Consider the following 27,737-nt stretch of genomic DNA (forward strand, 5'->3'; position numbering starts at 1 on the left):
GTAAGAGACAGATGAAGAGACTTAATAATGTAGTCTAGGTCTTTGAAAGTTTGAAATGTGCCACTGCTGTGGAAGTTTGGACCTTTTGTGTCACTCATTGGTCTGTTTCTCTCAGATATGCCGTTGCATGTTCGTCGCAGTAGCGATCCAGCGTTGTTGAACCTGACAGCGATGTCGTTCTCTGAGCCTGGTTCACAACCCGAAGAACCTTCCAGAAAAAATCCCACGCGCTGGTCTACAACCGCCGGCTTCCTGAAACCACGTTTCTCCACCGGCACTAACAGCCTGGAGAGGAAGGTATGAAGCTCCAAACCTTTATAATGGAGGAACATAAATTACTATTTCTCCCAAAATAATTCATCTGCATCTTTTGCTCAATGTAATGTCAATCCAAAACATATAGGACTTTAATTCTTCTTCAAAAGATATATATGTTATTTTGGACCTGAACTATCAGTTTTTATGTTCTACAGAAGAAAGTCATGTTTGGAACAACATAGGTTGTTTTTTAGGGAAATATCTATTTAATTACCTTCTCTGATCCTTATTGACTATAATAGTTGGGTTGTGGAAGTAGTAGTTGTCGAAATTTTATTCAGATTCTCCATAGGCAAATGGATTTTTAACTTTTGAACCTATGTAAGACACAGATGTTGTGATTTCCAATGCTGTTAATCAATGGTATATGCTTTTGTTGAAGCTATTAGCTTGCATCATTAAAAAAAAAATAAAAATAAATATCAAATTGCACCAATCAAATTTCCAGCTCAGCAGGAAATATAAACTTCAGTGTAACTCTACAAATAATAGTCTCTAAATACATATATAGATATGCACACATACACACACACACACACACAAATATTTAAATAGTTTAAAAGCGTATTTAGAAACTTGCAATAAACTTATACTTTAAACCAATAACTGTAACTTTCTGCATTGGTGTTTTTTTCTGTTAAGACATCTATAATATTTGATGGAATCATATTTTCCCTCATTAAATGTAAACGCATAGACTTTTCTGATTATACAATTCTTTAGATAATTTTAGCTTCAAATGAAAGTTTGTGATGGTGTCATTTCCAGTTTATAACTAAAGACTTTTTGAAAAGCCCTATTGAAAAAAAAATGAATTGGCAAAATACTACCAAAAGCATTGCTACAGTAAAATCAGGCTGGTTGCACTCTATTAACGTTCACACAAAGGTTGTCAAGATGTTTAGTGGTTGTGAGTGCTAAGTAGGCAGCTGACTTTATTCTCCGAGTTGTTATTCTGTATTGCTGTTTGGAGGCCATCAGGTTCGTGCTGGTGTCGTTTCTCAGATCATATCCGATAAATCTGTCATCTTTAGAGGCAGAGGTCACATCACCCTTCATGACATCTCTATGAATATTTACGGTCATTTCTGAAGGGTTCACAACCCCCGCATCTCACAGACAGTAAGAGCTCTATAAACAAGCCGTGTGATGGCACAGAATGTTGCCCTGCTGTTTGTGTTGAATTTATTGCGTGCATGTGTGGGTTCATTTAATGCATTTGCTGATGTGACCATCATTTCTCTGTCTGTTCTCCTTCTAGCAGAGTAATGCTTATGTCAATGCTAGTCATAAAACTCTCCAGACAACGAGTTATGGATTTCGCTCGCACTTTCACGCTCTCTCACAGTCTCTCTCATCTTGGTTATTCCTTTGTAGTAGGAGGCTTTGATTTGAAGCTTTTTCTTATCCATCAGCTTAGTATCCTCACAGACCCAAAAAGTATTTGGCCATACGTAGTGGTTTACTTTCATGTAAGGTTGTGATCTGACCATCCATGCGCATGCGGATCAGTATTATCATGGTTAACTAAGTAGACGAGAGTTAACATTGTAATAATATCATTTTTCTCTTTTCAGGGTAGAGGTGTTGACACATATCGTAGTCTTCCTCGTGACGCAGGGCAGTGGTCAAATCAGAAAGAGTTTCAGCGTGAAAAGGCTCGGTCCTCACTCAGCGCCAATCATCCCATGGTGGACCGCTGGCTGGAGCGACAGGAACAGGTTGGGACTGTTATGATCTAGATCTTCATATGTGTGTATATATATATTTATATATTGCTGTTTAAGTAGGGCTGTATGAATCAATTAAAATGAAACCTCAGCCTTTATGATTTGAAATTCACACTAAGCCATTTGGTTTTATTTCTATCAATTGTGCAACCCTAATGTTAAGCGTCATGTTTCTTAAGAAATCAACATTTCAAAACGTTCTGCCAAGTACAAAAAGACAATTTATTGAAACCAGGCTGTAAAAATTATTCACACTTTTTTTTATTTTAGATGAATAAATACATGAACAAAAAAAATGAACGTCATTGATGTCTTCTGGGACATAAGATACTTGGCTAGGCCAATCGTGGTTGGGTAATCAGTGGAAAGCTGAATAAATCCTATTATTGCTAAACACCGTACAGCATAAGAGTAGAATGTGTGAAAGTGCATCAAACTCAGTGGTTTCTGACTGTGCGTGGTGCTCGCTGCTCTCTTATTGCTCTTTTTTTTTTTTTAATGCACACATTTCAGAACAGATTGTCATAATGTAATGCAGATTTTGTAAAAAGGCTGCTATTAAAGCATGGCACTCTTAAAAACTATATTGGACTTGACAGCAAAACCACAGTCTTGGAAGATCAAAGCATTGTTGTTGTTGACATGCAAAGGGGATGTTTCTTGAAGGAACAGCGCACTGATTCCTGAGACCGGAGAAAACATGTCTTCACTCTAAACCTACCTGTAGCTCGATGCTTCGTGTACATAAAAAATGTATGCTTCAAAATAATATTTTACAAATAATCTTTAATCTATTAAAGAAACGCATCATGACTCGTTCCGCTATTGTACTGTTTAAATGAAAGGCTTATGAATGAGGTCTGGATGGTGCTAATAATCTCTGTGTGTTTGTGTTATTCTGTTTTCTTGACTGGAATTGAAGAATAGTGAAATCGGTTGCACTGAGTGTGTAGAGAGAGAAGAGATGTGTGGTTTATCAGAGAGAAGATCCAGGGAGAGAGGACTGGTGTGGAGGAGGGGAGAGAGAGTGTGTGTGTGAGTGTGTGTGTCTGTAATTAATCATAAAGGTAAAACAGCGATTATAAATCACTCTCAGCTTTAGACTGCTAATGAGATAAGACTATATATAGATCTTTTTTTTTCTCTCTGTTTCTCTCCAGTAGGTGCTGCTGTTGGTCAGTTGTATCTCAGTTAACTGTTTTTTTCGTCAGTTTTTCCTGATATACATATTTACTTCGTCGGTCTGGAGCTGATAGAGAGACATATGGACAGACTGATAGACTGATGGATAGGTAGGTAGACAGACAGACAACTGGGTGGTTATGTATACATGTGGTACCAAGTGTAGATAGATACTGGTAGATAGATGGATAGATAGATTGACGGGTTGATGGGTAGATAGACAGGTAGTAATATGGTACATGAAAAGATGGGTGAGTAGATAGGTAAATGATGGATAGATAGAATAGATAAAAGTTACATGAAGACAGGTGGATAGTTGTATAGATATGGAGGTAGGTAGGTAGGTAGAGAGAGTTTTTGTAATTCTCACTCATCTTTCAGAGGTTGTTCTGTGTTTTCTTTTCACCAATTAATAATGGAAAAGGGTGACAGGCTAAACTTTCCTCTGTAACTTCTTTCCCCATTTCTTGTCATGCACAGCAACACCTCAGCAAATTGAAGTGAGGCTCACCTAAACAAGAGCAGGAGTAACGCTTGAACATAAAGTAATAATTGACTGAATTAGGACGAGGTCTTTATCCTGTGAATGTGTATTTGTCCCATCGGGCTTTGCTGATGAAAGCATATATTAATGTGCAGCTTCAGTGAGGGGAAACGATGCGCGTTCGGTAAAAACAGACTGTTCAGGCTCTGCTTTCTTGCGCTATTAGTCATTTCAGTTTAGGAGAGTCCCAGAAAAATACTTGGTTACTCAGTCACCGTGGAAAACAATTGCTGGTTGCGATATGCGTTTGCCGAGAGAAAGGTTTGGATCAGATCCGAGCAGGACAATGGCTTGGCAGCCATCTCTGATCATTCCAAGCATGTTGCATTTTGTCAGAAGGCCAGGGGTGTCGTTCTGATACAGTTATGCTGTCAAACACACACACACACACACACACACACACACACACACACACACACACACACATTCTTTTGTTATATTAGACAGCTGTTATATAAGACGTGATGCTTATGTCTGCCATAGAGGGTGTATTGTGTATCACAGCTATTTTCTACACTTCCTTCCTTTGTTTTTTTCCACTGTATTACACTTTTAAAAATCCTTGGTCACGGAGGAAAAGAGTGATTGACCAACTGCCCTAGATAGAGAGGGATGGAGAAACATAAACCACAGGAGTAAAGGAGAAACAACTGAGGGAAAAGCTAAACAAAACATTGAGAAAGGAGAAAATAACATTTCTTTATTCATTACTTTTTTTTGCTTCTGATTCTTTTATGCTTTTTCGTATATTTTCTGTGGTTTTTGTTTTTCCGTTGAGTTTTTTTTTACTTTTCTCTTTTCCTTTCTTATACTTTTCTTTTTCTTTCCTTTTTTATTCTTTTCCTTTTTCATTTTATTTTCTTTTTTCTCTTGTCTTAATTTCTTTCTCTTTTTTTTGCTATTCCCGTTTTCATTTTTTTGCTATAATGTTTTGCTAGTTTTTGATTCCTCTTCTTTTTCCCCCAGTCATGTCATCTTTTTCTTATCCTTTTTTGTTGTATTTGTAGTTTTGTAGTTGTATTTGTCTTCTCTTTTTTTCTGTAATATTCTTTTCTTTCTGTATTCAATTCATTTTGTTCAAGCCTCCGTTCCCTTTAGCTGAGTAATGCATGTCTCAGGCCCAGTGTTGTGTTTACATCTAGAGTTATGTACCTTTTTTTTCCTTTTTTCTTAAATTACAGATTACATGACAACATAAAATACAAAATAGCTACGTTAAATGAGATCTACTTTCAAACTCTTACGGAGTCTGTATGCAAGACAATATTGGTGTTGTCATGGCAACAGAACACAGACTTGTTGGCTACTTAAACTTTAATGTCCGTGGTAGTGTAGTGCGACTGAAATAATCAGGTGACACAGTGGTGAGCATGAGCTCTTGTGTACCTCTCACCTGATCCGCGGTGTATCAGGTGAAACATCTCGGGTACAAACGGAGAATGAATTCTTTCAAACTGTTTAAAAAAAGAAGAACTCCAGATCTCCCTGCAGAAATCTTCACCCAGGTCCTTTCATGCCATGTATACATTGTGATTCTTTTGTTCTTTTAATTTAAAATGTATATCTTGAAGGCTTTTGTTGAGTGCAGTGCATTGTGGGTTAAGCGGGTTTCGTCTTGTTGCAGGATGAGGAGGAGAACGGTAGGATTGAGCCAGTGGGACGTGCGGATACATGTTTAGATCACATGGGAGTGAGATCGCTGGAGTAAGTACCACACACACACACACACACACACACACACAAAAACGCTCTGACTGACAGCAGTGGTGATGTTATCTTTTATTTTATGTAAATCTCTCCTTCATGCTGTCAGTTTGATTTGCAGGTAATGAAACGTTTCAGCTCCTTTGAGTTTTATTGTAAAATATTACTTTTTTTTTTTTGTAATCGCTGTGATCAGATTGAAATGTTTTGGATTAATCTCTCATAAACTGTCACCTAAACTCTCGCTCGAGTCTCTCACAGTTCTGTCTGTCACTTTCGAGATCTGATGGCATCGATGCCAAAATGAGTGTTTTGGTGTGAAACTTTGATAAACATAATGACTAAAATGCTTGCTCACATTTAAACTGCCCCTATTATACCATTTACAATATTGCCTTTCATGCAGTCTGGAATGTAGATGTATGTGAATGTAAACAATCTGCGTTGTAAAGTTGTAAAAAGTTATTGTCTGCCAAAATCAAGAATCGACTTTGTACAGCCTAAACGAGTCTTTAGTAATTCAAATCTCACTTCCTTAATGGCTACACGTAACACATTTACATTATTCCCGCCTATGTTCTATGTGAACAATTTGAACCCACCCACAAACAGGGATTTTCATTTTTAGGTGAATTATTCCTTTAAGAATAATAAATAATAGATGGTTATATTTCTGTGGAGCGTTCCAAATACAGAACAATGGGCCTATCATTTCCAAAGCGCTGGACACGGCAGAGCAATCACAACAGACAGGGCCATCTGAGCAATCAGAGTGGAATATGCTCACAGAAAGGAGAGGTTTAGAAAGGCTGGATATTAGAATGGCTTTGAATGATTCGTTGGAGATTCACTTGAAAATGAGGTAACTCATATTTTGAGAAAACAAAAGCGTTTTTTCACCTTGGATGCATGTAAGCCTATTGTAGAAGACTCTAAAAACAATATTAGGAGCCTAAAAATGATATAACAGGGGCACTTTAAGACAAAAGTTATAATTTTTTAGTCTTTATAGATGCATGACCAGCAAAAGCAATGTTTGTATAGATGCAGCTTGTGTGATGGCTGAATCACAGCATTCTGACTTTTTGCATGTTCTCACTACACCCTATGCGTTCTGGCTCCGCCCTACTTTGTTTTACTCCGCCTCCTTTTATCTTTACAGGGATAAGCTTGCTTATTTACTTTCTCTGATGGTTTGTTTTCTTTTTTTCTCTTGATCCTCCAGTGATATTGTGAAATTGGTTGAAGTGTCCAATGATGGAGGACCTCTCGGTATCCACGTGGTGCCTTTCAGCGGACGTGACCGCAGGTAACAACCATCAAACTCTATTCTTATATCAACAAAAAGGGCCAAAAGTAAAATAAAATCAACAATTTTTAGCTTGAGAAACTCAACCTCCGAACATATACCTTTCTCATGAAATAGGATGATGGACAAACACGTTGATGCAACATTTTGTGAACGTTTAGCCGAATTGTTCTTGAGTGGTATTTAAATACGGTTAAAATAATTTTTTATATTTTGTTTTAAGAGCTCTGCTTTAGCTTACTTGAAAGTCTTTTGTCTGCATTACCTGATGTTCTGCGTGATCAGAGTTGGATTTGATATGACTAAATGTTTGTGTGACTCAAGAGTCATTGAATCCTCTGCAGAGAGTCTATAAGAGTCTGTCCAGAAGAGATAGAGTATCTAAACAGCATCTGTATGTGAGCAGTCACTAGGCAAACTAATCTAGCTAAAAGCAGCTTTATATCTGTGATCTGCATGGCGAGCTGCAGTAGCAACAGAACGCAGAGTTAGAAGATGGAGAGCGTTATTTATCTTGAGGAATTAGCTTTCGTTCAGAAGTGCTTTATGATACTGCATTAGTTTCAAGTTCTTTCAATTTGATATCAATCAAATTAATGTTTCATTTCAAATGGATGACGCTTATGACTAAGTAAACAATAAATCTTAGAAAATCTCTAGATCAAGTGTGTGTGTGTGTGCTGCAGGACGTTGGGTCTGCTGGTGAAGCGTCTGGAGCGTGGAGGGAAGGCTGATGTCCAGGGTTTGTTTCAGGAGAATGACTGCATCATTCGGATCAACAACGGAGACCTGCGGAATGTCAGATTTGAGCAGTAAGACCTGACACCTGATGTGTATAGAGTGCTTGTTGTCCGATTAACTCCTTATTCTTGATGACATTTGTTCTGCTCGTTCATTTGTTCTTGCATTTGTTCATACATTAATCTATCTATATATCTGTCTATCTATCCTTCCTAGTCCGCCAACTATCTGTCAGTCCTGTTCATCCATCCATCTGTCCTTCCATCTATCCAATTTCTTTTCACCTTTATTTATTAAAGCACTTTTAACAGTATCAAATAGGTGTCAGTAATGTATAATGACAAGATTAAACACTCAATTTTTCAGTTAAAGCCACTTGATTGAATTCAGACATTATCGTCCAGCTCAGTTGAGTTTAAATAGTATCCGTGCAATCAAATCAATAATAATCATTGAAAATTAAGTCCGTCCATCCACTTCCATTCATCTCTCCATCCAATGACATTCATCTATCATTCCTATTTTATTAACACTTCCATTCATCCATATACATTCATCTCTCCATCCATTCATTCATCCATATGTCCATTTGTCTGTCCATCCATTCATTTTTTTCATGTGTCCATCCTTCCATCCTCATCTGTTCATCCATCCATTCATTTATCCTTAAATTTGTTCATCTGTTTATTCATCCATCCTTCCTATTCATCCATCCTGTACATCTGTCTTCGTTTCTCAAAGTGAGCCCCTAGTTTTTTTTGTTGTACTGTGTATCTGATTAAAATCCATCCACTCTCACGTAAATGTACATATACAGATTTTTTTTGTTAAACTTTTCAAAATGCATTTTTACTACTGAAAACTATTTGTAAGGTGTTATTTCATAAACCTAAATGTTTGTGTGTTTTTGTTTGTTCTCAGAGCTCAGAACATGTTTCGCCAGGCAATGCGTTCACCCGTCATCCTATTCCATGTGGTACCATCCACCATGAGATCCCAGTATGAGCAGATTTCCCATAATGAGCACAACCCTAGAGCAACCATTGACCTTTCTGGACGTTTCAGCCCTGACTCCCTCACCAATGATCCTGTTGGTCTGGATCACACCTCTCACCGATTGGCACAACACAGGCCACACCCACCGAATAACCATTTGGACGCCAGCTCTCCCATCCATCATCCTGTTGGGCAATCAGGGAAACCTCCATCAGGTCACGCCTCCTCTCCCCAAAGAGGATTAAGCCCCGCCCCCACATCCGGCTTCACCAAGAAAGTTGGGCGGAGACTTGGAATCCAGCTTAGAAAAGGTATCACTAAAAACATCCTGTTGCTTTCTGAAAAATAATAATAAATGCCAGTCACTTGATAAATAACTGATAAATACAGCAACATTATGCTGGTTAATTACTTCATATATTAAAATTTATTTAGGCATTACAATTTTAAAATGTTTTTAATATAGTTAACTAATTATATTAAAAAGTAAGAAGTAAGAACACTAACTCATCTTAACAATTGAATTGAATTGAATTGAATGGAGTTAATTTGAATTAGATTAATTTTTTTAAATCAATTAATTGCAAACCATTAATAAATATATTACTTAATACAATATAAATATTATTTTATTGTAATATTTTATTGTAGGTTAGTTTTCCTTTCCTTAATAACTTAACCTAATTATGCTTGTTTGTTGTTTTTATCAAAATGTGCAGTGTTTCTACATTAAAATATGGTTTATGCCCTGTTTATGATTAATGCTGTGCTAATGAATCCAGATGTCTATTGCTGAGCATATTTCCCATCCTGCAGAGACTGCCGTAGTGATTCAGCTGGGAGAATGTTGCTCTGTTATCTGCCAACAGCTCCTTCCTGTTTGTGTGTGTGTGTGTGTGTGTGTGTGTCCCTGCTGTAAAGGTGTGGGATGTGAAATGATTGACAACAGTTGGCACAAGTCTTGGCACCTGTGTGTGGACAGGTGGCCCAGCGGGTGCACGGGGTGGCGGTGAGGTTACGGAACAGCGGTGCAGGGAGCGTTGCTAGGCAGCGCCGCGTGTCAGTGTGATGTGTTTCCATATGGCTGTCTGATTCTCTCAGTGTTTTATTGGACCCGAGTCGCGCGCACACACAGGAAAACTCACTGTGTTCTTTTTGAAAAGTGTGACTGAGCTTAACCTGTGGGGCCACTTTCTCTTTCTCACTCTCTGGCGCTCATATGCTCTTATCTCAGCCTTCTCACACAGTTTCTAATTTCTGCACCTCAGAAGGATTAAGCCCAGTCTGTCGGGTCGATAGGTCACGATCCTGTGTTGCCTTTCAGACCCCATGTAGTCCAGGTGGCTTCTGTTCCAGTCCTGTAGTCTCCATCAACAAGCTGTAACCTGATGTTTCTCTAAGCTGCAAGCTTCTGATGTTACTCACGTGCAGACAGAGAAATTCAACACAGAAAGCAAATGCAAAAAATTTGTGGGATAAAGTGGAGTTAAATTAATGCATGTATTGGGAGATGCGTAAATTTAGAGGTTTTCTAAACACAATATTTTTAATAATATAATATTTAAATCATAAAGTTTTAAATGTTTATTTTTCATTTATGGAAAGACTTAACCATAAGGTGTCACTTGTTAGCATTAATTAACGTATTAACTAACATGAACAAACAACAATACAGTATTTATTCATCTTTGTTAATGTTAGTTAATAAAAATAAAGGAGTTCATTGATAGTTCTTGTTCACAGTGCATTAACTGTTAACACACACAACTTTTGATTTTAATAATGCTTTGATAAATGAAAAAAATAATATTAATTAATTAATGCTGTAGACGTATCAATCATTCTTAATTCATGTAAATTAAAGTAATTATGTTAACTAATTAAACCTTATAGTAATGTGTTACCACATTTTACAAATTAAGGAATTTAATTGTTAGAATCTAGCAGTTTATTCATTTAAATGAATACATTTATTTTTTTGATGAATTTCTTCATAATGAGTTTACTTTAGTTTTTTTTATTATTTTATATTATGCACCCCCCCAATCATTTGACTTTACCAGTAAGTGTCATCATACCAGCAGGCATGTGTTATACAGCATCAGATCTATGAATTGCCATTGAGCAGTGTTTTAATCATACAACACCATTTTCTCGGGTTGAAATGGATAGGTGTATATTAACTGTGTCTTTTAACTTTGTGTTCTCTGTGTCTGTCAGGGCCTGAAGGTCTCGGGTTCAGCATCACTTCAAGAGACGTCCCTCTTGGAGGCTCTGCCCCTATTTACGTGAAGAACATTCTGCCAAGAGGAGCTGCCATACAAGACGGGAGATTGAAAGCTGGGGATAGATTGCTAGAGGTGAAAAAATAAACAATATTTTATTATATCTGTTTATTAAATCGATAGTCTAAATATATGATCCATTATAATTTATACGATGAACCTCAGATCACGAACAAGTGATTTTTGTGGTTGCCGCAGGTCAATGGGGTGGATCTCAATGGGCGTGGCCAGGAGGAGGTGGTTTCTCTGCTGAGGGCGACGCCCATGGGCGGGACTGTGACTCTTCTGGTATTGAGGCAGGAGGACACCTTTCTACCCAGAGAGATGGTGAGGAACTGTCTGTGTGTGTGTGTGTGTGTGTGTGTGTGTGTGTGTGTGTGTGTGTGTGTGTGTGTGTGTGTGTGTTTGAGTGATGGTTATGAGAGTGTCGAAGTGTGAAATCCTCCTGCTAACGTCTTCATAAAAATGTCCATCACTGTATCGCACAGCATCTCTGACATTTAGAGTCTCACCACGCTTGTTTGACTAGTGTTGCGTTTGAGTCAAGGTTAAGTTTTAATTTCCTCACAGGGTTGCCATTTGCTCTGCGAAGAGGACCGTTTCTGTCTGATTATTTTATTTATTATTAGTTAGCTTGTAAACCATTTTATTTAACCATTTTAGCTTTCTTTTTTATTGGTGTTTTAAAAACATCATTGTTTTACCTAAGTTTTAAAAAGGGTCAATTCAGATCAAATTGGGCCACTTTTCACATTCATACCAAAGGAAAAATCCAATTGAACTGAATACACCCTCTATAATAAAAAAAACCCAAAATGGAGTGATTTTAAGATCTATCTTTGGTTGCAGTGTGTGTGCATGATTGCTTTTGCATTGAGGGTTTTCAGTTGCAATATTACCATAGTCCTCTCCTTCCTCACTCTCCTTAGAACACAGAACCAGCAATGCAGAACACAAGAGAATGGGTAAGAACTGCACACACTTATACTTTTCAACATCTGTACATGTGAAGAACTGTTAACAGAGAGGTTCAGTTGGTCATTGTTGTCAGTAACGTTATATGCATTCGTCTCTGATGTTTTTAATGATCCTGATTCAGCACTAACAGTTTCTTAAAGAGACAGTTTACCCAAAAAAGAGAATTTCATGAACTGACCCTCATGATGTTACGAAAGTGTATTACCTTATTTTGTATTTTTTTTACTGTATGTTAGGGGTGGGTTATTTTATAATTAGTTTATTTTTCATGCAACAACAGTTTTCAGTAATAGTTATTATATATGTATATATTAAAAACTTTGTATTATGAATTGTTTTTAGCATGACTGAACTATATATATATATAGTTCTCCATCGCTTGAACACACCATGAACACAAAAAAATTGCATTAGCTATATATGCAGACACTCACATGAAAAAAGTTTTAAACTAGTCATTCAGAAAAAAGATTTTATTTTTGAACTTGAAAAATTTGACCCTATACCTGTCTTCAGATATGAATACAATGAAAATCAATAGGGCCCAGTGATGTTTTTGTTCCCACTGACACTGACTGCAATGAGAAAAAAACATTTTAAGAACGTTCTTTAAATATCTCTTTTGTGTGTTCTGGAGAAGAAAGAATACAGTCATACAGGTTTTTAGAGGATGTGGGTGAATAATTTATTTCATATTCAGTCATGTATGGATGATTATAAGCCTTTAATTAATCTGACTTACTCTCTCTGTATCTCATTCTGTATCTTTCTGCTGTATTAATAGACTTTATGTTGCTGTGATTTTCTCAGTAAATTAGTTGTTATTTTTACATATCTGGTTGTGATTATTAAATCTAATAGCAGTTATTTGTTTTTAAATGTGACTTGCGCATCTTGAATTTAAACATTTGCTCTGTATAGAGCCGCAGCTGTCTTTAGAAACACGGTCAGTATGAAAGCTCATCCTGTTTCTCATTTCTTTTTGTCTGTTTTCCTCTTTCTGTCTCTCTCGCCGCTGTTTGTGCATTAACCTCTCAAGGCTGATAAGATCTGCTTTAACAGTGGCGGTCCAGAGAGCAGGAGAGAACTAAATGAAAGCCATCCATTTCCTTCTGAACACAAGTGTGTGTGTGTGTATGTGTGTGTATGTCGGAGGTTGTTACATTAAAGTGAAGGTGATTAAAGCTCAATAAAGATAGACTTTATAGAGCAGTCACTCAGTAGATGGTTGTTAAAGCGGTCTCATCTCTCTCTCTCCCACACAAACACTCACGCGCTGACAGCCGCTAACATGAGGGAGTCACTGGAGAGGTCAGAAGAGCATCAGACATAATGGGTTTATTATCTGTGTGTCTGAATCAGAGAGCAGAGGTTTTGCGGGCATCATTTCTCATGAAAGCTGCTCTCCCCGCCTCATTTACATGTGCTGCATTTTCTTAAGAAGCAAGTGAAAATGGCAGCTGTGTGTGTGTTTCAGGGACATAGTAATGGACAGGAGAGTGACTTGAATGTAAAACTGCTAGTGCGGAGGTTCATGGTGTTTAAAGTCAATTGCACATATAGAAACAAGCTATCCTGTCATGTTTTAAAAAGAAAAATTCACCCAAAAGTGACAATTCTGACATTTATTCACCCTCGTGTCATTCCAAACCTGTGGGACCATTTCTTTTGTGGGACCCAAAAGGAACATTTTGAAGAATTGCACTGGTGACTGGTTTTCAATTCAGGCTTTCTGAGAATTGCTACTTTTGTGTTATACATAGAAAAGAAAGTCGTATGGTTTTGGAATGACATGAGGTTCAGGAAATGTCTTTATGCAATCTCTGAACAACCCATTTGTAGTGTGCGCTCGGTCTAAGAAGTCACAAACCATGATAGTGTCTTAACATTAAGATTTTTTATTTTTTTTTCAAATGAACCTGTTTCTCCAGGATGTCCTTGTTCTCCCATTTTACGTCGAAATTATTATCTTGATAAAGTAGTGTTATTTCTTTCTATTCAGTCAATAAATACAGTAATGTCTCTCGTCTGTTTCTGTAGAAGGTGGAAGAAGAGGAGTTGGTCTTAACTCCAGACGGAACGCGTGAGTTTCTGACGCTGGAAGTGCCTCTCAGTGATTCTGGCTCGGCGGGATTAGGAGTCAGTGTCAAGGGTAACAGGTCAAAGGAGAGCCATGCTGACTTGGGCATCTTCGTCAAGTCTATTATTAACGGAGGAGCAGCATGCAAGGTTCGAAATGTATACATAAACATTTTTTAGAAGATGCAGCTTAAATGTGCACTTTTGCCATGATTATTGTGGTAAAATATTTTAATATATTATTTAAAAAATATTTATAGATAATCTTTTTTTTGTTTGTTTTGGATATTTGATATTTTGTCCAAAATTAAAATATTAATAACAAATTTACAACCATTCATAAGTTGGAGATTTTTTTTTAAGCAAGACTCTTATGCCTCACCAAGGCTGTATTTATTTGGTTGAAAAAGCTGTAAAATATTGCAAAATGTAGATAATTAGAATTAAAAATGTTTTTTAAAAAAACTATTTATTGTGGTGATACAACGCTGAATTTTCATCGGCCGTCTTCACATTTATTTCTTTAAAAATATCTTACCCCAAAATATTAAATAGTATTCATTGTAACTGATTAGTGTTTATAACATTATTATATGCATGACTGACTTGTTGGCAGTTGTTGTCTTAAGGTTTGCTATGAGTAGCACAGTGTGCATATTAAATGTCTTGAATGGTGTATGAATGGTCTTCATAATCTCTTTCTCTGGTGTAGGACGGTAGGCTGCGAGTCAACGATCAGCTAATCGCAGTCAATGGGGAGTCTCTGTTAGGGAAGACAAACCAGGACGCCATGGAAACGCTGCGCAAGTCCATGTCAACGGAGGGCAACAAGCGAGGGATGATTCAGCTGATTGTGGCAAGACGAATCAACAAGCGCCTTGAGGTAAAAAGAGAAGAGTCAAGCAGATCAGAGCCTGAACGCTTTGATCACTGTTTGTGTGAAGATGTAAAAACTGCTTCATGCATTCGTTATGTAGGAGAAATGAAACAGCCTTGCCATTTAAAAACATCTTAAGAAATTGGATTAGGAATAAACTTAAAAAAACTCAGCAAATAATTTCATTATTTTGTCGTGACACATTTCATTTCCCCTAGCCTAGCTTTGAATTTCAAAACAGACAAAAGCATACCTACTTCTGCACACATTAAGGTCGACCACGTGCTGTTTTCTTTCTTTCTGTCTCTCTCTAGAGAATGTCTGATCTGTTTAAACACCAGGCAATCAGGTCACTGCATTTCGCAAATTTATCCACAAGGGCTTTCAAGAAGTATTTTCTGTAATTCTGAGGGGAAAACTGTAATGGACTCATGCATTTTTGTGTCGCAGGGCTGTTCAAGTTTTTCAGATAATGATGGTAATTGTCTTAACCAGAGCAGGATCATAACTGTGCAAGATTTTCCCATCATGCTGAGTGTTCAGTGTCTGCATCTAAATGAGACTGAGCCCACCGGAGCTGATTCTGACCACTTGCTCACCACAACATAAACCAAAATTTAAATCATAGACAGAAGTGAAATTTAGAGGGTGTGTGATTTGAATTATGATGTTGTTCTTGTTGTTCTGCTTTCTGTCAGGGTGAGAGCCGAAGCAGTCCTCGAGGATTAGAGCGGACCCTGAGCCCGTCTCCTGATGACCATGAGCGGCGGATCTCACACTCGCTATATGGAATCGAGGGGCTTGATGACAACCTGAGGCCGCAAGCCAACACAAATAATCGTAAAATAAGTGAGTTTCAACACCTGGTGCACTTAAAGGTCTAATTGTGTCATTTTAGCCAGTTTAAGCTGGTCTTTTCAAAAGCCTGGTAAAAAGGCTATGTTCACTATATATAATAAATTAATAATAATATGAGAAGAATTAATGTTTTTATCTTTGGTTATAGAGAGACAGACAGACAGATAGATAGATAGAAAAGGAATGTGGGATATGATTAAAATAATACACGCACACAAACATATATCCAACATCTATCTATCTATCTATCTATATATATGTATCTATCTATCTATATATATATATATATATATATATATATATATATCCTTTAGATCAGCAAAAAGTGAAAGTGAAATCAGAGAAGTTTTTCTTTATTATTTTGCAAGTTAACCATCACCAACCACATTTTAATGCAGTGTCTTTTCTTTTTAATAGAGCAGTAATGATATGGGTAGCTGAATATAGAGAAAATGTCTCTTAATGTATTTAAATATAATAAAAACATTAAATTTAAACTATTACTGATATATTTAAATATAATAAAAATATTATATATTGTATAATAAAGGTGCACTCACCACTAGTCCCTCTGGCGTGTTTAATTTTATAGATAGGTGGATAGATTTCTAATTTCATTAAAATAACACACACATGTTAGCATATGTATCAGAACAAATGGGTTTAGAAATTCATTATATAATTTTTTCCCCCCCAGGAAAGTAATTATTTGCATTATTTTGCAAGTTAACCATCACCAGATGCTCCCTGCAATCACATTTGAACTCAGCATCAGGTTTCAGAAGTAGAATTGGCATCTCTGGGCTGCAGTGTGTAAGAAACATGTGGTCTAACACAAAACATATGAGTGTTACCCTGGACAAACAGATGCAGAGCTGTGGAGGTTCACTGAGAGCTCTCTGTGTGAGAGAGAGCCGGAGCTGTTATCCTGCCTGTCAATAACTGAATCCACTCATGGGAAATGACAGTAGCAGGGTGCCACACGCAGACGTGCATATGCTTTTGCATTTCCTCAATATATATGCAGAGTCATGCTCATACCATACCATCCATTTCCACTCACCCAGACAGGCTTTCGCTCGCTCGCTCTCCACAAACACTCCTGCAGAAAGATGCAGCCCTGATCAGAACGTGACTCTGTCCATCCGTTTAAAGACCTGCTTTCAAACCTTCTTCAGCAAATGTGTTTGTAATGGGGTAATGTTGTTTGCGTGCTGATTGGATTCAGATTTGCTTGAGTGAGGTTCTCTAGGAACGTACAGCAGGTTAATGTCTCATCTTCAAATGCTGTGGAAGCTTGAATTGGTTTTTGAATTAATTTGCATATTAGCTATTTGTGTTGTGAAGATAACTAAAATGCATTAGGTGCCTTCTGGAAGTAAAAAAAATCCCATTAATTTATGTCTAAAAAGGCAGAGTTACTGTGAACTGCAAGGTTGTTAATCATTGGCTATCAGCCCACATTATTTCAACTTATTTTTTAAGCAAACAATGGAATTCATAATGGAAAAACGATTCTGTAAAATCATTTCTTGAAAATGTAGTTTTTAATTCCTTACGGGTTTACAGTTCTTTCCCCTGTAAAAGCCGGAAAATAAACACTCTTGTATCTGCCTTTTTTTCCTTTAAATACAAGTTTATAATGTTATGGTTTGAGTCATGGCTTATTATGCTTTAATGAAACCTTTTTTAAAATATCTATTGGGGAAAATAAAAGTGCAGTGTTCGACGGCAAAAGATACTCAAGAACCATTAACTAGCTAAAGAGTGTGAAGAGAATCATTTGGTTCCAGTATTTCTTTAAAAAAAAAAAGCACTTTGTGCATTTTGTGATCGTTTACATCCCACGCGGTTTCACTTATTGAAGTATGTACTGGAAAAAAGAAAGTGTTTCTCGTGGGCTTTATTTTAGACTAGGGTGGGAAATTTCTGAGCAGACTGTAAACACAAACAAGCTATCAGCACTATCTCTCTAAAATGCATACTTTCTCAGTATTTACTGGAAAATGGGCCATTTTTTTGTGCACGAGATGATATAGAAAATCAGCCATGCAAATTGCTTCCAGGCTGCATGTAAGAGCAAGCAAGCATATCCAAGGAAGTGGACTACACCATGTCTTTAATTTGTAAATCTCTTGACGTGCAGAGTACGACACAAATGATTCACTTTTGCTCGTGATTCTCTGTGACTTTGACCTGCTTTGCTCAAAATGAGGTGATTTATTTTTGCATGAATTATAAATAAGACTTTGTCATCTTTATTTTTACCATCTGCGCACGGTGAAACCCCCACCATGATCGGGATTAGCTGTATTACTTGATTACTGTGTAATAATAACATAATTTGATTGTCCCTACACCCCTTCCTGCTCTTATCTCGCTGTAGATCATTATCAGCTCTCTCCGACGGTGAACATGCCTCAGGATGACATGGTCATAATTGAAGACGACAGGCCACATGTTCTTCCCACCCAGCTGTCTGACCAATCGTCATCCAGTTCTCATGATGACATGGGCTTCGCTGTGGAGACGCCTCCGCCGCCACCCTGGGACCAAGAGCTTCCCGACAGGTAAATAAAAGTGGACAGTTTAGAAAGATTTGTCATTTATTTATTGAAGTATCTATTGTCTTTGCTACTATTTCTAGCATCAACTCTCAGATTCTTCTGACGATCTTCCTGTTGTAATTGAGTCCATGGCCTTTCCTTTGTTTGTCAAAGAAGCCTCGGTTATTAGAGCGGGGCCAAGGGCTGGACACTGTGCTGTATTTTAATCTCTCTCTCTTTTTCTCTCCTTCTCCTAGCACTTCCAATGCTAATGACGAGGGGGTGTTTCAGAGGGAAGGCTTTGGCAGGCAAAGCATGTCTGAGAAACGCACCAAGCAGTATGGAGACGCAAGCCAGCTCGACATTATCAAGACCCGCAAGTCCAAGAGCATGGACCTAGGTACTCTAAAGATTAATCCTAAATGCAATGCTTGGTCCTATATACTATAAATATCAGCTCGAAACACAAAGCTTGTTCTTAAATACTTTAAACATAGACCCAAAACACAGTAGTTAGACCTAGATACTCTAAAGGTCAGTCTAAAAATGACCTTTAGTCACATTGTAAACACACTAGTTAGACCTACATACTCTAAAGGTCAGACTTAAAAACAATGATTGTACCTAGATACTTTAAATGTCAGACCCAGTCACCGTGGCTAGATCTATAATACACTGAGATACTGTAAAAATCAGTCCCAAACACTGAGCTTGGACCAAAATACTCTAAAGGTCAATCTCAAAATCAGTAATCAGACCTAATTACTCTAAAGATCAACTCAAAGCACTTTGGATATGCCAAACGTCTGTCCCAAACCCAGTTCTTGGACTAATATTCTCTCAGAAACAGTACTTGGAATAGGTCAGCCTTGAAAACACGTAATTAGACTTAATTACTCTCAAGATCTACTCAAAGCACATTATTTAGATTTAGATACTCTAAAGGTCTCTCCCAAATGCAGTGCTTGGACATAAATACTCCAAAGCTCTGCCTCCAACACAGTAACTGGACCTAAATACTCTATAAAGATCTGTTCTAAACGCAGTGCTTGGGCCTAGTTGCTCTAAAGGTCGGTCCCAGTAAATAAATTCCCACCCCGAAATCTAATCCATTGCTCAAGTTACTTTCCTCTCTTTATAAGAGCACTTCTCAGAATGCCTCTTATTCTGGGCATCACCATTCACCACTCCACCGTCACTAAGTCTGCACTGGTCTCCCTTGTGCATGTGCTTTCTAATCTGAACACTTTTTCCACTCAACCAATTCTGCTGGATGTTCCTCACTTACCGCTTTACCATTCAAATGGAGCCGGTGCCAGTATACAGACAAGGCACCGTGCAGAACCTTTGGCACATCTGTGTTTCACACAGTGTTTCCACTGGCCCCAGAGCCAAACCCAAGAGTCGTTCACATTTTATTTTGCGTAATTGCTGATGTTAATGATTTCTTGATTTTAAGATCAGCTAGTTACAAGGGATGAAGAGTGAATCACATTATTCCCATAGTTTCTTTGTAAGTAAACGTGTGGATTGAGGTCAGTTTGGGCACTAGCAGTCTAAAGTGGATAAAAGTGAACTTCAGCAGAATCACTGTGGAAACACACCTTTTTGTTAAAGACTGGTTGTTTCTGTCGTCTGATTTGTTGATACTTGCCTGGTTGCTTGGTGCATGTTGAATGGTCAAACTAACCATCCTGTCAATGTATATGTATGTGTGTGTGCCCCTCACACAGTGGCTGATGAGATTAACCTCACACACTACACAGAAAACCTCCCAGGTAAGCATGACCATTCCTGCACACACACTCACTTCTATTCTACACTGAAGGATTATTAAATCCTCCTCGCCTGTTGCTCTTTAGTGCTGATATAATTTTTTCCTGCTGTATATCACTAATTACTTTCCTAGTCCCTTTATCTTTACTCGCATAAACAGAACCGCTTAAAAACATCAGTAATTTCAATAAAAGGCACAGAGCCAGCATTTAGTCGATTAAAGATACAGTAAAATGGGAATATCGAAAAACGTTATTACAATTTCAATAATTTTTTAGCAGTCATGAATTTTTAGCAGTCATTACTACAGTCTTTAGTGTCACATGATCCTTCATAAAATTATTGTAATATGCTTAAAAACATTACGGTGGTGCTTAAGAATTTTGTCTTTGTCAGTTAATTTCTTCTTATTATCAATATGGAAAACAGTTGTGCTGCTTAAAGTGGCCCTTTTAATTGCCTTTTAAAAAATGACCATCCATGATGTGTAACACAGCTCTAAGTGAATGAAAACATCCTGCAAAGTTTTAAATCCAAAAGTGCACCATGTATAAAGTTATTGTCTCTCAAAAGAAAAGAGTTGACTATGAATAATTTAAAATGAGCCGTTTTTAAAACGAATCCCAAGCCGTTTCATGTTGAGGTCAACATGAAATATTAGCATATTGTCAGGCCACTTATTGGTCTTTTCGTGTTCTGAATGAAAATGCAAATTCATTAACTAGGTGCTGTTTTTAGAGTGGTAAAATAGCTGTTTGCCCTGTAATACTGTACACAAATGATTAGTTACACAAAGGAAAGGTTTGGAAAAATGAAGTGTTGAGAGATTCGTTTAGGAGTTAGAGAGGAGTGGCCCCTTATATTTTATATACATACATACATATTTTATTTTCATTTTTTGATATATTTTATGTTATTATTGCCATTTAGGTACAACAGATGTAGTGATGTTGTAAAGCATTTTGTTCTGAATATCTTATAAAATCCTATAAATTTTATTGTAATATTGAAACTTACTGTATTTATACTGTATTATATTTAAAAATAGCGGTGGAGGTCTGACACGCTTCAATAAGGCAGAGCTGTGTGATGAAGATAAATTCACACAATCTTTCCTGGTCTCCACTTACATTCATTTATCTTCATCACTTAATACAGAAACATCTTCACGTCTTCAAGGCTGACTACATACGATAGCAGCTCATGCGTGCACATACACACACACACACATACACACACACACACAACGTTCAAATAAATGCAGCTGCTTTTATCAGGGGTACGTTTGAGATTTGTGTGCATGACTAGTTGATTGTGTGAACTCTTCCTCAGGCTCTTCCTCACATGATGTTGGCCCGTCTCTCGGCCTAAAGAAGTCCAGCTCTCTGGAAAGTTTACAGACCGCTGTTGCCGAGGTGACGCTCAACGGCGACATGCCTTTTCACCGGCCGCGGCCACGCATCATACGGGGCCGGGGCTGCAACGAGAGCTTCCGTGCCGCGATTGACAAATCGTACGACAGGCCAACAGCCAATGAGGATGAAGAGGAGTGCATGGACACATGTACGGCTGCTTCTTAATGGTTTAACCAGTGAACGCACTAAAGTTTGCCAATTGTGGAAATAACGACCGTTAATTTGATTAACTGGTTTAAATTTAGTTGATTATGCCTGATAATAACAGCTTTCCCGTTCTTTATTTTTCTGTAGTGGAGGAGGACACGGAAGGAAGCTCTCGATCGGGGAGGGATTCGGTTTCCACGGTAGCTGATCTCACTCCGCTTCCCGTCACCGAGCAACAGCTGATCAATGGCAACCAACCTCAAAACGACAAGAAGAAAGAAAAAGGGGGGAAGGACAAAAAGAAGCCAGAGAAAGAGAAGGGTAAAACAAAGAAAGGAATGCTCAAGGGTCTTGGAGATATGTTCAGGTAATTAAAAGCAGATCTGAACAGCTTTTTGTGTCAGATAAAAGAGACTAAGAATAATGATGATAAGAGCGCAGATGAGCCCAGAGCACTTTTTCTTCATGTCCTTAATTACCTCAAAACCCAACAATAGAATAAAAAGCCTCGTGAGCTGCCCACCGACGCATCATAGGCGTTTCCCTCTCAAAGACTCCAACAATAGACAGAGCAACAAAATTGGTGAAAGATGTGAGTGAAGAAAATGAAGGGTATTTGGACAGGCAAACCTTACCAGCACATTACTACTGTGGCAGGGTTCAGCGCTGTTGAAAAGGTGGTCTGGGAGGTTTCTGGTTTGTTGTTAAGTGGTTACTAGGGTGTTTAAAATAGCACGTCATAGAGCTTCTTCATTATTTTCAGTTCTATATATGAGCTGATGTTGCCTTAGCAAGCTTCATGCTGCCTCATAATTTTAGAAGGCTTTGTCCTTGATGGTTATAGTCCCAAAATGTATGAAATTCATAAAAAAAATTGATTAAACCTATTAAATACTGAAAAGTGTTTACATCATATAATAACTAGACCCAACATGATTAAAGTTTAATTAAGCTTTTTACCAATTATGTTGGCGCCAGTAATATTTTCCAAGTATTTTAAAGACGTCTCTTATCCTCACGAAGGCTCCATTTATTTGATCATCAAACATACAGTAAAAATAGTAATATTGTGAAATATTGCAAACAGTAAAAAAAAGTAAATATATTTTCAAATGTAATTTATTCCTGTGACACGTAATTTCTCGTCATCAGTGTCACATGATCCTTAAGAAATCATTTTAATGCGTTGTTTTTGATGTGATGAAACTTTATTATAAATGTTTAAAACAGTAGTTGTACACTTATATTTTAAAATATCACTTTTGATCAATTAAATGCATTTAATGGAATACAATTAGTGCTGTCAAATGATTAATTGCAATTAATCAGTTTTTGTTTGCGTGATATATGTATATTTTGTGCATATTTCTGTGTGTGCATGAATACATATCCACAAGTGCATGTGTTTATATTTAAGAAAAATAGGTTATGTTTATATTTGACATATTCGTAAATAATATAAATGGTGCATATAAATACATGTTAATGTTTTCAAAATATATACAGGCATGTTGGTGTATTTATGTATACATAATAAATAAACACAGTGCACACATTAGATTACACATTACACAAAAAATTACAGATTACAAACTTTTGAAATAGTGTACAGGTGCTGTATACAGACAGTAGCAGTGTATCTCACTAGTATTCGGACTTCCTGTACTAATATAAAAAAATAATAGGATTGAAATCTAATCATAAATATTGATATACTGTGCGTTTGTGTGCTCTGTGGAGTGACAGTATGTTCCTGAGCTCTAGGCAGAATGGACAATCACATCCAAGACACAAAGGAAAAGTTTGAGTTTCCACAAAGTTTAGTGTAGAGATAACAGAAGACTGGAGGGGAGAGAAAGCTAGAATCCAGCTCATTTGAAGCTTTTTGAATCTGTCAGCAATAGATAAATCATTTTTGAAAACGTCGAATATTTTAGACGGCTTCTGGGGCAGTGGAGTGTTTTAATGGCTGTCATCTGCCTCACTGAGCCAAAGATACCTGCTACATATTAATGAGCGCTCTACATATTAATGAGCTCCGCCGAATATCAGAAGTCATAGGCATACAAATGTATTGAAACTGCTTTCAGCCTCCTCACACACACTTCAGTCCTAGCACGTCAGCGGAATATTAATGAATTGATATGCTTGATAAAACAAAGATTTGAAGAGAGGGGAAGACTTTTTGCGCTCTCTGCCTTGCGGAGTTGCAAAACAGCGATTAGTTTGTTAAATGAATTAGAATAGATGGATTAAGAGCTTGAACAGTGGTTTAATTGGAGCAGACAGGTTTAAGAGCTTTTTTTTTCTCGAGAAGCGTAATGTCCATTACAATTGAAGACACACGTGACTTGAATTTTGAAACGACAAGCTTTTAAATGCAACTTCCAAAACATTATAATTATCAAATTAAAATAAATTGGGCAGTTAATCGAAAAGAATGCTGAAATGCGTTTCTGTGTTTTAAAGGTTCGGGAAGTACCGTAAGGATGAGCGTCTGGATGGTCCAAAGTGGAAGGCAGAGGAAACTCATGCATCAGAGGAAGAGACGCGCAGAATGAGACAAGAACAAGAGAGGTATGCACGCACACACGGGCACACACACACACTCACACACACACACACACACACACACACACTAATCTTAACTATCATCAGCCTCTAATCAAAGGCATTTCCTGACAGGTTACCTGCCAGCCGTACCCACTTCCTCTAACCTTCTTCCTCAGTGATTGTTTCAGTCCTGTTGTTTGTGTCATCATTGTGTTTTGTTAAAGCATTATGATGCTTTTACATTTTGCATAATAATGCCTTAGCTATGCCTAATGTGTTTTAGTCATTTTAAGTTCATCATGTGAATGCTCACCTGCAGGTGTGTGTATGTTCATGTTGTTTTATTAATAATGCCATGTGAACCCCCTCCCGTTTTCCCTTCTGTCCTGTGAGACCCTGCTGAGAAATCTCAGCTCTTTCAATCTTTTTCTTAATCTCTCTCTCTCGTACATGCTCATTTATCATCTTGCTTTTGATGGGAGTTACAAAGGTGCTTCAGTATGTTTTTAGGACCTTTATGAAGAAACTACTTATTTTAGGTTTAAAGGGAAAGTAAAAAAAAATGTCATTGTTTACTAACTTTCATGACACAAACATTTTTTTTTGTCTGTACAATGAAAGCCAATGGGGTCTAAGCATCATTCTTTGTTTCTGTTGTATATACACGCATGTCATTTTTAATGCTACAAATCATTGGGATATTTTGTACATTTTCTACTGTAAATATACCAAAACCATATTTTTTATTAGTAATATGCATCGCTAAGAACCTAATTTAGATTTAATTGCAACGTTAAAGGAGATTTTCTCTGGTTTTTTTTCCAGATTTGAATTCCAGATTTTCAAATGGTTGTATCTTGGGAAAAAAAATGCACACATACATTTGCATGCTTATATATTAATGTTTTGCATTATTTACATTGTATATATATTTGCATGCAGTGTTCAATAAGCATTAGTATACAACAAAAAGTGACAAAATAAGTAAGATATTACAAATGATAATAAAACAATGTAATATTATCTGTATATATTAATATAAGTATATTTATTTTGTATATATTATTGTAAAGAGGATAAAGAAAAAAGTTAATTAGTAATTAAATTAATTAATTTAATATTAAAAGCAATAACATTATTAACAACCAGGTGGTTAGGTTAGTACCGAATTAAACTAAACAAACATAAATAATGTTTTCTTCTTTTTTCTTTAAGAGTTTTGTTCTTTCTGGTCTGTCCAATATTACTTGCTTTTCAGCAGTTTTTCATTGTTTTCATTCTTTTTTATCTGTGCATAAGGATCCAAGCTAAAACGCGAGAGATTCGTCAGCGTCAGGCCAGAGAGCGAGACTATGCGGAGATCCAAGACTTCAGCCGCTCGACCCTGACCTCACTTCCTCCTGAAGAGCCCCCATATGCTGGCATCGGCTCACTGGAACACGGCGGGTACCATCGGATCCACACGCCTCCGGACTCACCGTACACACACAAACAGAACGCCCGCAATGGACTCCCCTCCACAACAGACAGGTATTTGCTTCAACAACTGTCATTTTTAAAAAAACCTACTCTTTCCACTTCCCGAGCTATCAATGAGTTAACCTGAAGTTAAGATACCGTTCTAAACGCTCCGCTTGAGTATAGTGTTGAAAGCATTCTCGAGGGCGTTTATAAAACCTGATTTGTAAGAAGTTTGTTTGGGTTGTGTCAGAGTTGCATGTTTTCTTGAGACTAAAACAAATACAGGCAGAGCGCGACAGGAAGGCCACTTCCTGTAAAAAGCCCTGAGGGAACAGGAAATGGGTGTCATTCCAGTGAGATGCGGAGAATGGAACTGTGGGAATTATCCTCACAAGTCTGCATGGGAAGTGGATCCTTCAGGGGGCACAATGTGTGGGTGGGTGTGTTTTTATGGGCTTCAGAAAGAAACTTTGTGTAGGATTGTGTGTGTGATGCGTTATTCGAACGTATAGTGTAACATAGTGATCTTTTAGCTTCCTGTTTTCAGTTTCAACCAATCAGCTTTATTGCAAGCTGTCAGATCAAATTAGTTGAGACCATGTAGCTAAAACAGCTGTGGACCTCGGGAAAAAAGCCCCTTTCCAAACGCCTGATGACGTTTTTACAGACTGATTAAAGCTGTCATTTTATGGCATGATGATGATGATATTGACATCAACAGGAAGTCATTCTTTATAATCTATAAAATAGCAGGAAAATAACAATCTCTGTAGTTTTAAGGAGCAAATCCTTTTCAGCTGTAACAGTGTCTGCTTCACCATTTCCTTTAATATTAATCTTTTAATAATTTCAATCAATCATCATAATTGGAGAGAATATTCTCACAATTAAGTGTGGCTTAATTAAGTTCGGTTGCTGAACATAGCATAACATTTCTTGTTTCTCATTTAGATATTTTTTATTTTGTATCAGCATAATGCACACAACTTTAAGCATTTTTAGATTTTATTTAAAACATTTTATACATTTTTTTTAACTACCACTGTCCTTTCAATAGGGCTTTTTTCACATTGTCAATTGGCCCTAAACTAAAGTGGATCAAAGTTCATTTTCTTACATTGTGTAAAGACTTGAAATGCACAGTTGGGTCCAGAACACGAGCAATCCTCGGCTTGTGCCAGTATCAGTTGTGAAAGAGGTTATAGTGAAAATCTAACAATAATAGAATCACTTTTACAATGTCACAGCTTTAGCCCGGCACACACTTATACGCTCACACAAACACACACAGTATCTGACCTAGAAATCAGAGTGTTGTAGCATTCTGGCTGTCAGCTAGAGTATGGTTTAAGTCCCTCAGTGCAGAACGTTTAAGTAAATGAGAAATATATCTGTTCAGTCAGCAGAACTTCTTTTTGAAACCTGATAAAAGGCTTATACACACACACACAAACCCAGTTCAAGTCCAGCTGAGGTGTAATGATCATACTAAGATGCGAAGTAAGGAGTCCTGGGAGAGATGTTTGTGCACAGTGTAGTTTTCTCTCTTTGTATATGTGTATATATAATTATGTGTGCGTATGTGTGTGTGTGTGTGTTTCAAAACGATCAAAATACACAGACAGTGGTTTCAAAAAAGCATTAATTAAATAAAAGACAATGCAATTAAATCTAACAACAGTTAATGAAGCTGTTCATGTAGCTGATGTCTGAGGTTGCCAGTTCAATTATAAATCACTCTTGGGGTCTCTGTCCACCCACCAGGTTTGATGTGGCTTTGTTAGAACATGTGTGTTTGTGATCTTTGAGTTTGTAATCTGTTTAATCTGTGTTCTTGTGATCTGTTGATATGTTTTTTTTTTTCTTGAGTTGCTCAGAGGATTTCATTGTTAATGGAAGGATCAGAGAAATGTAATAGATCAGAGAAAAAAGAGGTGTGTGTTTGTGTGTGTCTGAGAGAGAGAGAGAGAGAGAGAGAGAGAGGAGCGAGACGGAGGGTTTAAATGAATTAAACTCAATCTCTCTTATTCATTTCCACTCATAACCCCTCCTCTCTGAGCTGGGATTTGATTCTCTCAGGTTTTATTAAATTGACTTCTTAGATTTGAGTGAGAGCGACAACGTGCGCACATACTCAACCCGTTTCTGCATTATTATTTTTTTTCTCTGCCGTTATGAGCAAAGATATCTAAGCCCTTCTTGTTTACGTGTGAGGTGAGCTGATGACCATGCGGCCAC

The 27,737-nt window shown here is 37.3% G+C and overlaps 1 protein-coding gene across 8 annotated transcripts in view; it reads left to right on the top strand.

Moving 5' to 3' along the window:
- The window catches only part of pard3ab (par-3 family cell polarity regulator alpha, b), a 68,875-nt gene that overhangs the window by 20,992 nt on the left and 20,146 nt on the right, over positions 1-27,737 (top strand). For 2 of the 8 annotated variants that reach the window (XM_043261627.1, XM_043261671.1), the window contains exons 4-23: positions 116-297; positions 1,896-2,039; positions 5,399-5,478; positions 5,588-5,599; positions 6,704-6,787; positions 7,474-7,599; positions 8,450-8,835; positions 10,745-10,884; positions 11,008-11,136; positions 11,739-11,774; positions 13,828-14,016; positions 14,579-14,749; positions 15,442-15,592; positions 17,988-18,171; positions 18,405-18,547; positions 19,881-19,925; positions 21,256-21,486; positions 21,633-21,852; positions 23,955-24,062; positions 25,338-25,568. In XM_043261627.1, coding sequence (XP_043117562.1) covers positions 116-297; positions 1,896-2,039; positions 5,399-5,478; positions 5,588-5,599; positions 6,704-6,787; positions 7,474-7,599; positions 8,450-8,835; positions 10,745-10,884; positions 11,008-11,136; positions 11,739-11,774; positions 13,828-14,016; positions 14,579-14,749; positions 15,442-15,592; positions 17,988-18,171; positions 18,405-18,547; positions 19,881-19,925; positions 21,256-21,486; positions 21,633-21,852; positions 23,955-24,062; positions 25,338-25,568 — 2,992 coding nt within the window. The remainder of the gene's footprint in view (positions 1-115; positions 298-1,895; positions 2,040-5,398; positions 5,479-5,587; positions 5,600-6,703; positions 6,788-7,473; positions 7,600-8,449; positions 8,836-10,744; positions 10,885-11,007; positions 11,137-11,738; positions 11,775-13,827; positions 14,017-14,578; positions 14,750-15,441; positions 15,593-17,987; positions 18,172-18,404; positions 18,548-19,880; positions 19,926-21,255; positions 21,487-21,632; positions 21,853-23,954; positions 24,063-25,337; positions 25,569-27,737) is intronic. The other 6 variants (XM_043261645.1, XM_043261653.1, XM_043261634.1 and 3 more) reach the window with 6 other exon arrangements.

The sequence above is a fragment of the Puntigrus tetrazona genome, chromosome 2, assembly GCF_018831695.1.
Source record: "Puntigrus tetrazona isolate hp1 chromosome 2, ASM1883169v1, whole genome shotgun sequence".
NCBI lineage: Eukaryota > Metazoa > Chordata > Actinopteri > Cypriniformes > Cyprinidae > Puntigrus > Puntigrus tetrazona.